Source organism: Coenobita brevimanus, chromosome 23 (genome assembly GCF_032717465.1).
Source record: "Coenobita brevimanus isolate Jiangsu-jjx chromosome 23, ASM3271746v2, whole genome shotgun sequence".
Classification (NCBI taxonomy): domain Eukaryota; kingdom Metazoa; phylum Arthropoda; class Malacostraca; order Decapoda; family Coenobitidae; genus Coenobita; species Coenobita brevimanus.
The window spans coordinates 72,025,788-72,044,501 of NC_136976.1; the positions used below are offsets into that span (position 1 = coordinate 72,025,788).

At 42.2% G+C, this 18,714-nt stretch overlaps 1 protein-coding gene across 1 annotated transcript in view; it reads right to left on the reverse strand.

Annotated features, from left to right (window-relative positions):
• gukh (NHS actin remodeling regulator GUK-holder) overlaps positions 1–18,714 on the reverse strand; it is a 246,097-nt gene that overhangs the window by 40,460 nt on the left and 186,923 nt on the right. The window contains exon 4 of the mRNA XM_080267190.1: positions 17,317–17,352. Within this exon, the coding sequence (XP_080123316.1) occupies positions 17,317–17,352 (36 nt within the window). The remainder of the gene's footprint in view (positions 1–17,316; positions 17,353–18,714) is intronic.

Sequence of the window (18,714 nt, forward strand, 5' to 3'; positions counted from 1 at the left end):
TATATCACATGGAACTTTTCAAAATTATAAAGATTCGCATTTAAAATTCATACAAAATGAAAAAATAAAAGGTTTATTGACCTTCTGTATCTCCCACCACACACCTCTGACTCTCTCCCCCCCCCCTCCCACGCCTCTCCTAAACCAGCCTACACAACTGACTGGCCTGTGTGTGTGTGTGTGTGTGTGTGTGTGTGTGTGTGTGTGTGTGTGTGTGTGTGTGTGTGTGTGTGTGTGTGTCCGCACAACATCGTGACACCAAGCATTGCCACGTCTCCCAGGGCAACGCCGTGTACCCCGCCGCCCCCAGCTCCACATAAACACAAAATAAACTACGCCAACCCACACGCTAATCCCGCCGCTCCTCACGTGACCCGAATTACCGTCGCCTGGGCTATTATCTCCAACAGTACGGCGCCTGGTAGCTTATTATTAGTGCAGGTAGCTGACTATGACCTTTAACTACGCGGTCAACTCTATGCACATCAATCACTCGCCTACTCACGCTCCTTCGTCACAACACGTAACGCTCCCCACCACCACCACAACTTACCTGTAAAAGAGAAAAAAATATATGTCAGGTTAAAGCATGAATATAAATGAAAAAAGAAGTATTCTAAACTCATTAAAAAAAAAATTATATATACTGTACACATCAATAAAAGGTAATCAATCAACACTTTCTAAAACTTAAAAGACTATCATCATCATCACCGTCATCATCATCAACACCACCACCACAATCATCATCACCACCATCACCATCACCACCACCACCATCATCAACATCATCACCACCACACCACCATCACCATCAACACCACCACCACCATCATCACCACCAGCACACCACCACCATCATCATCACCACCGCCATCACCACCACCATCACATACAATCCAGGCGAGATACATTAACTCATCTAGCGTTTGGCAGAGGGAAAAAAAGAAATATGAAGTACGTCCTCGGCCTGAAGGGGTTTAAAAACGCAGATTAAAAAAAAAGAAAAGGTCAATAATGATACGAAAACGAATCAGTAAAAAAAAAAGAGTGGCGGAAAAAAATGTATTCAGATAAAAAGGAGACGAAAAATCATGAACTCAAAGAACATACACACACACACACACACACACACACACACACACACACACACACACACACACACACACAGGAAGAACTGGTGGGATGTGTGTGACCTATTATAATTACTGATGTGAGTTGAGGATGTGCTTGTGTGTGTGTGTGTGTGTGTGTGTGTGTGTGTGTGAAGAATAAATGAGAAGTCAGGACATAAGTTTGTGTGTGTGTGTGTGTGTGTGTGTGTGTGTGTGTGTGTGTGTGTGTGTGTGTGTGTGTGTGTCTGTGTGTGTGTGTGTGTGTGAATAAATGAAAAAGGCAGGAGATCGTGTGTGTGTGTGTGTGTGTGAATAAATGAAAAAGGCAGGAGATCGTGTGTGTGTGTGTGTGTGTGTGTGTGTGTGTGTGTGTGTGTGTGTGTGTGTGTGTGTGTGTGTCAGTCGCTGTTTGTTTGACCTTTGTAATTTCTCGAGGACAAAGGCTGGTCTGAAAATAGCGCCGCACTAGGAACTCGCTTGATGATATTTTACGTGTTGCGAGGCCGGCTCAGTCTGCAGGTGTGGGCGTGGGTGTGGCAGAGGGGAGGAAGTGAATAAGTGATGCAAGACACTGATAAAGCTTAGCCGTACCCGTAAACCACAAGAAATCGGAGTGGAAGAGGAGTGCTATATATGAACTACCCGTATGAGTGGTGGATATGCGGACGTTCCAGCAATAATAATAATAATAATAATAATAATAATAATAATAATAGTAGTAGTAGTAGTAATGGTAGTAGTTAATAATAATAATAATAATAATAATAATAATAATAATAATAATAATGGTATAATAATAATAATAATAATAATAATAATAATAATAATGAGTTGAACGAAGCCGACAGGAACAAGCAACTTTCTCTGGAATTTATTTTACTCGTACGTATTGCACATTAATATCCTCTTTGTATCCGATTAATTCAAACTACCTCAGTATTAAAACGATATAAATAAGTACAGAAAATGTGTGTGTGTGTGTGTGTGTGTGTGTGTGTGTGTGTGTGTGTGTGTGTGTGTGTGTGTTATGCAAAATAAATCGCTTAGGAAGATTTGTTACGAAGCCTTCTACGCCACCAAGAATTCGGTTGAAAATGGTGGCCAGTTTCACTTAGAACTCTTGTATGTAAATATGAGGGCTAGATGTGCGTAAATTCCAGTTTGAATGGTCTAAGCTAATATAATAATAATAATAATAATAATAATAATAACAGAATCATTACAATAAAGATAGAAGAAACGAAAAAGACGTCCCCGCGCTGAGGTTCCATTCCAACGATTCAAAACTTTCAAAAAATGCCGCGAAAAAAATATATATATATATATATATAAAAAACGGTCGGGCGGGAAATTCAAAAAGGCAACTGGAATGGTCCTTATAAATCCTCGTTTCCATACGAGTGGTGGACGCGCGTACTCTTTCCCGCGCTTTTAGTTTGAATGTAAATATTTTTAAACGTGGATGAACTGTTAACACGAAGCCTAGCAGGTGTTTTTTTTAGAATCAGATCAAAGGGAGGAATGTATGTATAGCACCTGCGTCTGTATCTTTTTTAGGACAAACTTTTTTCCGGGTTATATATAGAGCCGTTTGAAGCACATTTATAGAACTGGCTCTACTTTTTAAACCCTTTCAAACCGTGGATGTTAGCTATTTTCATCCTTGCTACCTCCAGACGATTTTGTGTAATTTAGGAAAGATCTGGCGTGTTTTGGGAGTTCATGGAGGCTCTATGTACCGCCTCCGCTTCGAAAAATATCCATCTACCCCCTCCACTTCGAAAAATCTCTCCTAAACAGAATAAAAATCGTCTGAAACTAGAAAAAAAATAAACAAGACGCCTTGAAGTAATATGACGTGTGTGTGTGTGTGTGTGTGTGTGTGTGTGTGTGTGTGTGTGTGTGTGTGTGTGTACCGTTTAAACCAACAATCAAACCATTACGCAATTACAGTCATCTAATTCACACGTTTTAAAAACAAAATACCACCATACCCCTTTCACCACCATCACCTCTCTGTATTTTCTGGTATACAACGTCCCTCATCTCCCTCCCTCCCTATCACCCGAAAGGAAGATGGTGGACTGCAGGAGGAGGTGAACTAGCACTCCACTGGGGCTAAAATCTCTCTCTCTCTCTCTCTCTCTCTCTCTCTCTCTCTCTCCCTCTCTCTCTAATATCCTTGCCATTACAACTTTATTGAGCTTCGGAAAATCTTACTGAATAGGAAGGGTCAGATAAAGATTTAATTCCACTATCGCTGTTCTCCTAATTTTAGTTAAATTGCTCAGAGGCAGCAAGAACTAGAAAACAGCAAAGAGCGCATACCTCCTCCACCACAAATAATAATAATAGTAATAATGATAATAATAATAATAATAATAATATTAATAATAATAATAACAGTAGTAGTAGTAGTAGTAATAATAATAATAATAATAATAATAGTGGTAGTAGTACTAGTAATAATAATAATAATAATAATAATAATAGTAGTAGTAGTAGTAGTAGTAGTAGTAGTAGCAATAATAATAATAATAATAATAATAATAATAATAATAATGCCGTAAACCCTCTTTCCTACCAGACCAATACTTTCACGGTCTCATATAGTCAATAAAATCTACGGTCTTAGTTTGCCATATTCCACAATCTCACAGACCGCATACGTGTACCAGGGCCAATACAAATTTTGTTTATTTCTGCATCCACATCCACCTCAAAATCTCACAAATTCTTCCTTGTCCCACAGCCCACCTATCCACCAATTTTTACTAATTTTCGATATTTTAATATTAAGTTATACGCTAACAGACAGACTCAGGTGATTACAATACCCTCGTCCAACATCGCAGGCGGAGGTAATAATCAGAAACAATGTCCTCGGGCTGAAAGGGTTGTTTACAGCCACGATCACCCCGTTATATCACGCCTATTAATAATTTAGGGTGGTAATTATAGGAAAATGGCATCATCATCATCACTATAATTACCTCAATTTTCGTGTCAGGTTCTTTCAGGGACTAAGACGTACATCAGGGGAGAAATCATCATCATCATCATCATCATCATCATCATCATCATCACCACCACCACTATCATCATCATCATCATCACCACCACCATCACCACCACCTATCATCATCATCACCACCACCACCATCACCATCACTATTTATCACCATCATCATAACCTTAATTCCTGTGTACACAAGGAGCGGACGGTAAGCCTTCTGATCTTTCGGGACACGAATCAAAGGAGAAAATAAAACCTCTTCCTTCCTACAGTCATTGGAGCTACGATACTGCCTGCACCGTTCCTATGTACCCCGCTTCAGATTCCAGGGGGGTACTTAAATTTATTCCAGTCTGTTTATGTTTGTTTACTGAGACTACAAACTCAATATCTCAGTTCTCAACCTCTTCCATCCGGCGACTTATTCTTTATTCTACCTCCAGACGATTTTCTTCAGTAACGTGAGGCTTTTCCAATAGGGAGGGGTTAAATGTGGCCCTCATTAACCCCTTCAGTACGAGACGCCCCTCCTCAGTTGAATAAAATCGTCTGAAGGAAATAATAATAATAATAATAATAATAAAAATAATTTAGTGGTGGTAGTAGTAACAGTAGTAGTAGTGTCAGCAGGAGCAGCAGCAGTAGTAGTAGACGTAGAAGTAGTAGTTGTAGTAGTAGTAGACGTAGAAGTAGTAGTAGTAGTACCGTAGTAGTAGTTGTACTTGTCGTAATCCAAAGTTTAAGAGAAACGTAAACCCAGTGAACTGCAGGCTGGAGAATAAAGACCATATCATCGTACTGAAAGGGTTAAAATTATTCAGACCTGCACAAGAGCCTTCCAAACACGTCTTCACTAGCGATTTAGTTTTGATTATTACATTAAGCATTCCCTTTGATGTTATTTATACCTTTTCAACACTGCTTCACTTCCTCTATCAGTAATATACGAGGAAAAATGATATATAAATACGTGGGTTAAATCGCTAAGGAAGAGGCGTTAAGAGGGGTCTGATAGAGGGGTTGGAACGGCTTACTAGGATGATTTGGATTAACACACACCTAAATGCCAGAACGTAAAGGTGAAGGTCAGGCGCGCGTGTGTGTGTGTGTGCGTGTGTGAGGGAGAGAGAAAGGAGAATGTGTGTGTGGTGTGTGTGTGTGTGTGTGTGTGTGTGTGTGTGTGTGTGTGTGTGTGTGTGTGTGTGTGTAGCATATCAAACAACATGCCAATTCATCATATGCAAATGCCAAAAGAACTTAATTAACCCTCTCAAGTTAAAGCCAACTCTATTACATTATTACAGTTGACGGCAAATTATTCAGGTGCCCACACACACACACACCTAAACACACACACACACACACACACACACACACACACACACACACACACACACACACACACACACACACACACACACACACACACACACACACACACACACACACACACACACACACACACACACACACACACACACACACACATCAAAATGTACCACTCGCCCTAGCATCGCGAGGGCGGATGTAATATTATCGTAGCAACAAAAAGGACGCGAACTTTAAAACCAGTAAAAAAAAATGCAACTCAATATTTGGACGGAACTAATCTCAGGACAGGAACTAATCTCACAGAAATTAATCTCAGGGCAGGAACTAATCTCACAAATTAATCTCAGGGCAGGAACTAATCTCACAAATTAATCTCAGGGCAGGAACTAATCTCACAAATTAATCTCAGGGCAGGAACTAAGCTCACGGCCGGAACTAATCTCACAAATTAATCTCAGGGCCGGAACTAATCTCACGGCAGGAACTAATCTCAGAAATTAATCTCACGTACATTACCGGTATCGAGTGACTTTCAAGCATCTCTCCAGTAACGAATTATTTCATATTAACCATTTTCATTCCCTAGTAAGCTATTTCTGTCATTCTTATATTTACAAAGGTTACACAGACAGCACAAAGGAATATATGAACGAAACAAATCAAACGGTAAGGAAAACGTGTTACATAGAAAGCACAGAGGAATATATGAACGGAACCGAAATCAAACGGTAAGGAAGACGTGTTACATAGAAAGCACAGAGGAATATGTGAACGAAACGGAAATCAAACGGTAAGGAAGACGTGTTATAAGTCCAGCTAAGCCGATGGGAATGCGACCCAGTGTGATTGGCGGGCTGGCCTCTGAGCCGACCAATGAGTGACGTGGCCGCGTTTACTCGCCCAAGTTATGTAACGCGGCCACCGAGTTCAAATTTACAAGCTTACGATTTTTATTTACGCGTTTATTTATTTATTTATTTATTTCAGGCAGGGCAAGGAGAGTGCAGATTCTTCTAACGTATCTTTTAGTGCCGTGGCCGCTTTTACCCGCCAAAAGTTACGTAACGCGGCCAGCGTGTTCAAACTGAAGCTTACGATCCATTTCCCGAAGTAACTAAGATTTTTTTACGCGTTATTTACTTATTTATGTATTTTTATTCATTTATTTATTGCAGGAAGGACAAGGGGAGTACAAAATCATCCAATGTGTCTTGTTCCTTTCTTGGTTGAGACAAATCATATTTCACCTTTATACCTATCGCCAGGCGCCTTAAACCCAGAAGATGTGGACTCAAAAAACGCCTGTACGTTAGCGCCATTCGTCGTCAGGCTGCCCCCTCTCCCACTCACACCCGGGAGCTATCAAGTAACATTCCCCTCGACTTGTGTTCTTTATGAGATTTTTTCCCCCTGCAGGAAGGAGAACGAAAAAAAAAAAAAAAAAGCGCACAATCTTCGTATGTCTTATTCTTTTGTGTAAAAGAACATTTTAGTTACGAAAGGAAAAATTATCAGAAGCTATACTGTATTTTATTTCGGCGGTTGCAACGGGTAATGGATGGTAAGCTTGTGACTCCGGGCCAATGTTTACGTCGCTTACACCACCACGCCGGCCCCGCGACATTATCCCGTGATTATGGCAGGATCAGACCAATAAAATAGACAAATAAACATAAATCACATACATTAGCGTCCAGAGCAGGTATATTAACCACCCGCCATGCCAGGTCTAATCTATATTACCGTTATTTTCCTCGGGTTCTCCCTCTCTCTCTCTCTCTCACGACACGCATTTAAACATGGCGTCCGGTAAGGCTTCGTAACGGCGTGCAGTGTTTTACGAAATTCACAAACTTTATCATTATTCTTTCTCCTGTGCACATCCATTTCTCCAAGGCCAGGATTATTATTACTATCATTATTATTATTACTTCTTTTTGCTTTCATGTTTACAGTTTGAAATATTTTAACTGAAAATAAAAAAAGGATAACATCAGTTCTTTCAAACATTCAAATATACAAAGGGGATTGGACCAGTAGAGAGAAATGAATGCTACTCTCTCTCTCTCTCTCTCCGTGACGTCAAAGTAAAATATGCCCTTCTGTCGCGATCTTGGGTATAAAATTCTTGCATTAGCACGTGAGTAAACTTGAGAGAGAGAGAGAGAGAGAGAGAGAGAGAGAGAGAGAGAGAGAAATAGCGTGAGAGATAACGTAGAGATAGTGGTCGGCTCAGGCCCTCCACACAAGATACACGAATTATTGTGTGAAACGAACAAGGTTAAAAACTGGGATGAAATAATAATAATAATAATAATAATGATGATGATGATGATGATGGTAACAGAAGTAGTAGTAGTAGCAGTAGTAGTAGTAGTAGACAAAAATGATATTGAAGAGAGACTGTAAAAAGCAATAAAATGATACCCGGTACTAATAATATCTACTGTACAGGAACAACCATAATAATAATAATAATAATAATAGTAATAATAATAATAATAATAATAATAATATCTTCGGCAATATAAAAATAACAATAATAATAACAACTATTATTATTATTATTATTATAACTTCGGTACCAGAATAACACAACACAACCAATAACACGTTTCGTTCACCGACGTCTGTTCAGTTCCATAAATTCCGGACAAAATCGATATAATGTGAACCGTTTTTCTTCTCGTGACTCTGCCGATTAGCCTCAGTCTCCTCGTTATCTAATCTCGGGAGTGATGCATTTCTTGGAGGAGGAGGAGGAGGAGAAGGAGAAAGGAGAGGAGAGAGAGAGAGAGAGAGAGAGAGAGGATAGGTTGCGTGTATCTGGACATGGTTACGTGTAGGCACGGCTGGGGTGCGTGTCCTGCCTCGCCCTGACCTGCTCTGCCTCACCCTGACCTGTCCTGTCTCACCCTGACCTGTCCTGTCTCACCCTGACCTGTCCTGCCTCACCCTGACCTGTCCTGCCTCACCCTGACCTGTTCTGCCTCACCCTAACCTGCCCTGCATCACCCTGACCTGTCCTGCGTTATCCTACACACACTCAAGACCATCCAATCCTAACCTATCCTTGTCATAGCCTACAGATCCCCTACCCAACCCAGCTCATCCTAACCTAACCCAACCAAAATCAACACAACATACTGCAAAAAAAAATCCTACCGTCCCCTAACCATAATAAATAAATGAATAATTCAATAAATAAAATAACTTGAACAGCCTAATCCAACCTAACCTAATTTAATCACACCTTTGCCCGACCGACCCTACTGTACGCTTCACAAACATCAACTTCTAACCAACTTTAAGCAAATCAAACCAGTCCATCTCAAATCTCTCTTTCCCTAACCTCAAACGATCCTACTACACATCCACCACCACCACAACCACCACCACCATGATAAGTTAGAGTCGCCGGCATCATCTTTTTAGTGTAATCAATCAATCAGCCTAACTCAATCCACCGCAGACTCTCCCACCCCTTCTTCCCATCCAATCCCTGCGAATATGCGAACTTCATCTCACTATCTTGATCTCTGGCAGCCTCTTTTTGTTCTATCTCTGGTCTGCCGTTCTGTTATCGTGACACTTCATCTGTTATCTGTTCACATCCATTTTTGTTCTCTGATTAGGCTATACCGTTTGGACAGGTGGATGGAGAAGGAGAGACTGACGAGAAGAGTGTGTGTGAGTGAGGTGGCGGGGGAGAGGAGGAGAGAAAGACCAAGGATGTGATGAATGTGGAGAGATCAGTGAGGGAGGGGATGTGGAGTTGGAGGGAGGGCAGACAAATGGTAAAAAATAGAACGACGTGGTGGCGATTTTTTTCAAGTCTTCCCTTACGGCATCAATACAATAGATAGAGAGATAGACAGAGCCACGTAGATAGATAGATAGATAGACACAGAGATAGATAGATTTAGCGTCGATATCCTCTAAACAAATATACCTTAATCTCACACGGAAATTCTTATCTCTTATCATCCTGTCACCCAATCTATCAAGTGCATGCCGCCGATAACACGACAGTCCACCCACTCCACCCACCACCATCCACCCCTCTCCATCATCCACTCCACACGCTGCCACCTGCTTCCACAAAATCCATCCACCCTTCTACTGTGCGTCAATCAGCCCTGTCCCCCTCCACTTTACTCTTCTGGCTCCATTTCATTTCTTCTACTTCTCCTCCACTTCACTTTCTATCATCTCTATCAATCGTCCACGTCACTCGCTTCCACACCCTCCACCTAATCTTCTGTCATTCGCTTCTTTCTCGTCCACTTCTTCCTCTCTCTCACTCCACTTCTCAGCATCCCATCCACTCTCAATCATCCACTCCATTCCCATCCACACACTCCACGTTACATTCTTCTATCGTTCTTTTTCTTCCACTTCTCATTTTCGTCACTCACTCCACCTTTCAGCATCCCATCCATCTCTTTCACTCATCTACTCTCTTCCACACCCTCCACCTCACGTGATGCTCCTCCACCCAGTATCATCCACTCCACTCCCTTCCACACCCTCCACCTCACCTACTGATTCTCCTCCACCCAGTATCATCCACTCCACTCCCTTCCACACACTCCACCTCACCTACTGATTCTCCTCCACCCAGTATCATCCACTCCACTCCCTTCCACACCCTCCACCTCACCTTCTGATTCTCCTCCACCCAGTATCATCCACTCCACACCCTTCCACACTCTCCACCTCACCTTCTGATTCTCCTCCACCCAGTATCATCCACTCCACACCCTTCCACACCCTCCATCTCACCTTCTTCTCATCCTATCCCACCCACTCCCACCTCCTCCACATTTCATCCACTTAGGTAATTCCACACCTGCCTGATCCACCTGAGACTAATTTCTAGAGTAATTACGAGGTTATTACTGCCCTGAACACCTGTCTTATTCACACACACACACACACACACACACACACACACACACACACACACACACACACACACACACACACACACACAAACACATCATTTCAATCTCTCTCTCTCATATAAAGAGAAACGAAATTATTGAGCCCTTCTTTCTCTTCACACACACACACACACACACACACACACACACACACAGACTAACGAACCCTTCAACACACATCAACTTTCAATTTCTCTCTCTCTCTCTCTCTCTCTCACAAACGAATTTATTGAGCCCTTCTTTCTCTTCACACACACACACACACACACACACACACACACACACACACACACACACACACACACGGACCTACTGAATAAAATATGAACGATCAATCCTTATTACGAGAGAGAGAGAGAGAGAGAGAGAGAGAGAAAGGAAAATAAAGAAGAAAAGGGGGAAGAGAAAGGAGGAGAAAGAAGGAAAGAAGAGAGAGAATGAGAAAAGAAAGAGAGGCAGAAAAGAGTTGAGGTGGTGGTGGGTGTGGAAGGCGAGAGGGAACAGGAATAAAAGGTGGAAAAGAGTAAAAAGAGAAAAAGAGAGGTAGACAGCAGGGTGGGGGAGAAAAGAGGGACTTAAAAAACGGTGAAAAAGAGGAAAGAGAGAGAGAGAGAGAGAGAGAGAGAGAGAGAGAGAGAGAGAGAGAGAGAGGTAAAGAGAGAGGTGGTGTGGATAAGTGGTGAGAGACGAGGGAATATGACCCGTGTGATCAGGTTGCATGTGGCTCACGAATGCACACTCCCTCACCCCCCTTACCCATGCCCCCACCCCTCACCCCTGTCCCCACCCTGACCCTCAGCTCTCACTCCTAACCCCCCACACTCACGAACATCCCACCCCCACTCTTACCTTCATCCCTACCTTTACCCCCGCCCTACCCCTCACCCCCTCACCACCCTTCCCCCCACCTCCCCACCCCCACACCCTTATGCACTCTCTAGGACTCCCTACCTCACGCTTCTTATCTATCTATCTCTCTCACACACACACGCACGCACGCACGCAATCCCACACACCCCAGGCAACGCAACTCTCGTACCCTCCTCTCGCTCACCCCAAACTCTCTAAGTCGCCCCCTCGTACTGAAAGGGTTGTTGTTGTTGTTGTTGTTGTGGCTCCAGGATCAAGAGAACCATGAACCCGGTGGACTGCAGGCTTAAAATAACCCTCTGTAGTCCATAATTTATTTTTATCTATCTTATCTATCTGTTTATCTATCTATCCATCCATCTATCTATCTATCTATCCACCTATCTATCTATCTATGTTTCTTCTTCCTACTTGCCGACTCAGTTAAATAAAATCAAGTTAAATTTCAGAATATATAATTTCTTAAGGCGACAGTAGCAGTGAAAAAGCCTAGTCGATATTCACTGCTCTCTCTCTCTCTCTCTCTCTCTCGGCTTATCATTACGACTACTGTGGAATGTAGGAATTTTTCTCTAACACTCTTTTTACCTCCTTCCCTCCCTCCCTCCATCTCTCCCATCCCCTACAGTGCCTCTCCCTCTCTCTCTCTCCTTCCTTCCTCCCTCTCTCTCTCCTTCCCTCCTCTGCAGTGTCTCTCCCCCATGCACGCTCCCTCCCTTTCCCTCTCTGTAGTCCCTTCTCCTTCTTCCTCTACCTTCCCTCCTTTCTCTCCATTTTCCTCCTCCATGCAATGCCTTCCCCTCTCTTCCTCCTCATCTCTATCCTCTACACACACACACACACACACACACACACACACACACACACACACACACACACACACACACACACACAGATTCCTCCTCCTCTTCTCCCAAAACTTCTCTTTTCTCGCCCTTCCTCCCTCTTTCCCCCCTTCCTCCCTCCTTTTCTCTCTCCCTCTCCGCCCCCACCAGCAGACTGAGAACAAAGACATTAAGTGTCATTCAAATATGCTGATCACACCCTGCCAAGCCCTTACCCACTCTATTTTTATCATTAGAACTCTCTCTCTCTCTCTCTCTCTCTCTCTCTCTCTCTCTCTCTCTCATATGGAATTACTGTACCATGAGTCATATTTCTTACTCGCGTACTATCAAATCAGGTATCATATAATTCTCTCTCTCTCTCTCTCTCTCTCTCTCTCTCTCTCTCTCTCATCTAGTAAAAATAACCTCATCGTATCATAGGAGTTAACTAGAAAATAATAACGAACTGATGAGAAAGAGAGAGAGAGAGAGAGAGAGAGAAATACCATACGCTAGGCAATTAATTACCACACAAAATCGTCACAAACATCCCAGCAACTCCACGGTCCACTACCCTCCCTTGGAATTCCCACACCACACCACTACACCACCACACACTACATATCACACCACTTCACTACACCACACCACTCCACCACACCACACCATACCACACCACACCACACGTCACCAAACCACACCACTCCATGCCATACCACACTACACTATACCATACCACATCACACCACACTACGCCACCACTTGATAACACTCAAAACCACAACACTACACCACACCACACCACACCACCACACGACGCTCTCCAAACCACAACACCGCAGTCTCACCACACCACACCACTAGTCAGATCAATGGTATTACCGGTATTTCTTCCCTCGATCACACACTACACACCACAGTATACCACAACACACAAATCACACACACACACACACACACACACACACACACACACACAAAAGCACTACACCACACCACACCACAATAAAACACTCGAATACTACACATTATGCCACACCATATGACACCACCACACCATACCACACCACACCACCACAGAAATCAATGGGAGTATTGGAATTCCCCCTCTGCAATGCACTCTTCAACACCACAACACAATCAACCACAGTATCGGCACTTCTCTTCCACATCACACTCCACACCACACCACACCACACCACATCACACCACACCGTATAACACCACGCCACACTACATTCTCTGCATCACAACACTCTCCACACCACACCAAACCTCACCACACCACACTACATTCTCTGCATCACAACACTCTCCACACCACACCACACCACACCACACCACACCACAAAACCATCTATATCTGCCAAAATGCGATATGGTCCACACACACACACACACACACACACACACACACATAACACTTTGCCCTTATAAGTAGTGGTGCCACCCTACACACACACACACACACACACCACTTTGTCCATATAAGTACTGGTGCCGCCCTACGCAAAACACACACACACACACACACACACACACACACACACACACACACACACACACGCACACTTTCACCTCCACCCAGTTTAATATATACAAAACTTTTTCTCGATTACTTTCCAAAAACTTGAGTGAAAAGTATATTAAAATTTTAGGTTTATTTCTGACCCCCCTTTCAAAAGCTTATCGCCCTATGCTATTTTTGTCCCCAGGGCTTCAACAGAAAACGGGGTGGGAAAGACACAGGAATAATAATAATAATAATAATAATAATAATAATAACAATAATAATAATAATAATAATAATAATAATAATAGTTGAAGTAGAAGTAGTAGTAATAGTAGCAACGGTATTATTATTATTATTATTATTATTGTTATTAGTAGTAGTAGTAGTAGTAGTAATAGTGATACAGTAATAATAATAATAATAATAACAGTAACATTCACTCTCTTCCCCCCTCTGTCTCTGTCTCTGTCTCTCTCTCTCACTCTCACTCTCTTTCTTTCTCTAATAACTGTAGAGATAATAGATAGCGCGTCCATCACTCACAGGGCGATAGATAAGGGCGGGGCAGGTGATATTTCCGCCTCAGAGATAATGAGAGAGAGAGAGAGAGAATAATCCCCTGTGACGGTCACTTACTAATGATTGTGGCTTTCGTAACGAGGCAAATGGAGTGCATCTCTCTCTCTCTCTCTCTCTCACACACACACACACACACACACACACACACACACACACACACACACACACACACACTTTTTCGTCATTCTCTTATCCACTGTAGCTTCATTGTTTAAATCTCTCTCTCTCTCTCTCTCTCTCTCTCTCTCTCTCTCTCTCTCTCTCTCTCTCTCTCTCTCTCTCGTGTCAGCATTACCCCCCCCCACACACACACATACACGTCACCTCGGTTACTCACCATCCAGTCAGCACCTTAAACCACAACACTGTTACTACTACACAACACCCTACTACCACTACTACTATTACAGCTAGTAGTAGTAGTAGTAATAATAGTAGTAGTAGTAGTAGTAGTAGTAGCAGCAGCAGCAGAAGTAGTAGTTGTAGTAGTAGTAGTAGCAGCAGTAGTAATAGTAAAAGTAGTAGTTGTAACAGCACACACACACACACACACACACACACACACACACACACACACACACACACACACACACGGGCTACTGGACTATACCAGGAGTCGAATAGAAAATGGAGAAAAACAACTACCCAAATCAACCACAATTACCACAATCACTAGCAACCAATATCACTAGTCTCGTATATAACCACAACTACCACCACTACTACCACCATCACAATAACTATCACAATCATCATCATCATTACTACCACAACTACCACCACCAACACTACCACAACAACAACCACTTTCACTTCCACACACTCTGGTCTCATCTAAAACCCATCAACACACACACACACACACACACACACAGTCAACCACTATCAACACCAACACATAAACAATTCTAATGAAGGCAAACACACACACACACACACACAGCCAACCACTATCAACACCAACACTTAAACAACACTAATGAAGGCAAAATTACACACACACACACACACACATAAATAACACTAATGAAGGCAAAATTACACACACACACACACACACACACACACACACACACACACACACACACAAATAACACTAATGAAGGCAATATTACACACACACACACACACACACACACATACAAATAACACTAATGAAGGCAATATTACACACACACACACACACACACACACACACACACACACACACACACACATGCAAGCAAAAACAAACACACAAACCATTCAAACCGTTCGATACCGTATACAGTCTCTCTCTCTCTCTCTCTCTCTCTCTCTCTCTCTCTCTCTCTCTCTCTCTACCCCACAAACAAACAAACACACTAACCACACCCAGACCACACACAAAGGATCCATTTGACCCCTCGATAAGGAGAAAGATAAGAGGAAGTAAACACTGCTCTCTCTCTCTCTCTCTCTCTCTCTCTCAATATATCTTCTTACACACACTATCAGTTCAGTAATCAATCAACTAATCTATCTATCCTTCTATCTATCTATCTTTATATTCATCAATCTCAATGCATCTATCCATCCATCTATTATCGAAAACTCCTTTTAAAAAAATCAAACAACTTATACCACGAAAAATTAGGAAAACTTATTGAAAAACTGAAAAAAGAAAATCAATCACATTATACCAAAGACGAAACTCAATAAATATTTAAAAAATGGCGGGAAACACACGCTCCATCTACAACTACTACCATTACCACTACTACCACCATTACTACTACTATTACTACCACTACTACCACCATTAGCGCTCCCCACAACTAGTCAATAACTAGTCACGGTTACCAAAGTTTCTACAATATTTACGGTAAAAGAAAATGTAGAAATATAAAATGAAAATACGAAAAATTCCCGGAGACACAGTTAATCCACGCTCGCTCTCCAAACCACAACCATTTCCTATCGCACGTTTCTGTAGCGCTCCTCAGAACCACAACTACTAGCGTTTCTACATAATTCAGAGTCCAAAAACGACAAAAATCAACTAAAAAATACTATAGAAAAATGGCAGGAAACACATCTCCCCAGAGTACGAAAATGAAAAAAATAAATCAACTATAAAATACTGAAGAAAAATGGCGGGAAACACCATCCATCTACACCCGCTCTCAAAATGACAAGTATTTTCCATCATCTATTTCCTGCACCGGTCCTTCGAAACACACGAATAACCAACGTACCTCCATAATCCTGGTATAAAAATAAAAAATATTCAAGAGAAATGGCGAGAAATATTCAACCATCTACACCATCTGCAAACCATTGTCATTTCCTATACAGTAAGTTCTTGTAGCACTCCCTAGAACCATACCGATTATTGCGAATATTTACCCACAATTCAAAATATAAAAGCACATATCAACACAAATGTGAAAAATGGCGGGAAACACACCATCCATCTACTCCCCCTCGAAACCACAAGAATTTCATATATCAATCGTTCCCGTAGCGCAGTTTTTTGTAGCGCTCCCTAGAAACACAACAATTATGAATATTTGCCCACAATTCAGAACACAAAAACACATATATCAACAAAAATATTAGTGAAAAATGGCGAGAAACACACCATCCAGCTACTCCCCCTCCAAACCACAAGCATTTCATATATCAATCGTTCCCGTACCGCTCCCCAGAACCACAACACCTTCGGCCTGAGTCAGCTGGCGGGATGTAAACAAAGTGGGGGTGACGTCGCACATGTGGAGCCATATTTACAAACTCTGCCTAGGCTTTCAGTCGTGTGTAAGATCATTTGTGTATACCTTTATCTTCACTATAACCCGTGTGCTTTTATCTGAGGGAACTGGGCCACTCGCACTTGAATAATGTCGTGGTTGTATAAAATATGAGTGCTTGTTGAGACAGGAATGAGTCTCCTTGGTTACTAGTCAAATCAACCCTCCAATCTGATTACACCAGGTCATCAACTGAATTGAAAGTTACAGATCTTTGTCATAACTAAATGCAATTCTCTCTCTCTCTCTCTCTCTCTCTCTCTCTCTCTCTCTCTCTCTCTCTCTCTCTCTCTCTGGTATGGCCGTCTCTCATTACTGGGCTGTAAGGTGCGGTGGTATGCACTGACTGGTATGAGGTATGTATCGGGTATAGGTGATGGCCTCTTTGATATACCTGAATGATGTGGTGTGAGTGGAATGGCTTCAGGGAACGGACTAGGCAATCTATGCCCAGAGTCGGATACATGAAGAATAAATACATAAAAGCTGGTGTGATAATGTGTGGTACTATTCCAAACTCTAATAATAATAATAATAATAATAATAATAACAACAGTAGTAGCAGTGGCAGTAGTAGTAGTAGTAGTAGTAGGAGGAGGAGGAGGAGGAGGAGGAGGGATGTACTACCACCATCATTACTACTGCTGCTACTACTACTACTATAACAACTATACTCGGCAGGTAAATGATTAAGTAGAGGATCAGGATGGCAAGGATTAACTCAAGATTAGAGAGAGAGAGAGAGAGAGAGAGATCTGGGTCATTTCCACAATCCCAAAACGTTGCGTCAAATTCCATGAGCCTTAGGACGAGGGATGAGTCTCCTTGGTTACTAGTCAAATCCACCCTCTCCCTGACTTCACCTGACCATCAACTGAGCAAAAAAGAGTTGAAGATTTTTGTCATGAAAACAAACCGAGTATAGTATTTTTTTTTTTTTTTTGGGGGGGAAGGGGCTCACACACACACACACACACACACACACACACACACACACACACACACACACACACACACACACACACTCTCTCTCTCTCTCTCTCTCTCTCTCTCTTAGTCCCGAAATCCCAGCAGTCAAAGGCTTAACGTGGGATTAACGAGAGCAAATTAGTGCGATATCAAGCTAATCCCGCCTGGAATACCACACAAAAAGTTGAAAAAAAGAAAAAACAAGGAAAAAAATAAAAAAAGCCATGTGGGTGTAATGAGGACATGACCAGGGGGATTAAATCATTACACTTCCTGATGTGGAAATGACTGAAATAATCTTACCGTGAAAACAGAAATGAAAATAATTATAATGATGATAATCTCTTTATCTATCTACAGCCAGACGCCATAATCCCGTAAGGGGTGGCCGTTTGACTCTGAGTTAGTTGTTTTACGGAAGGGGGCACTAACCCTCCGCCAACCTACTTGTTGACACGTTGGGAATATGTGTGGGTTGGTTATATGGTTACCACCCGGCGCTGTTAATGGTTTATTGGCTTACGGAAAACCACTGGGCTTGTCATTCAAAGTAAAGCCACCTGAAATAGAGAGAAGAGTAATAAAAAGCGACAGGAAAGATGGGAGAAATGGGAAGAGGGGAGGGCAGGCGCAGAAGAAGAATGATAAAAGTGAAGGAAGAAGTAGGAAGCACTATATCAAGTGAGTGGATGATGGTCGCCACCACCTACCACCTGCAGATGAAAAAATTGATAAAAAGGATTGCATTAACTTCCCTGCAACTTCCGCTTAAGATA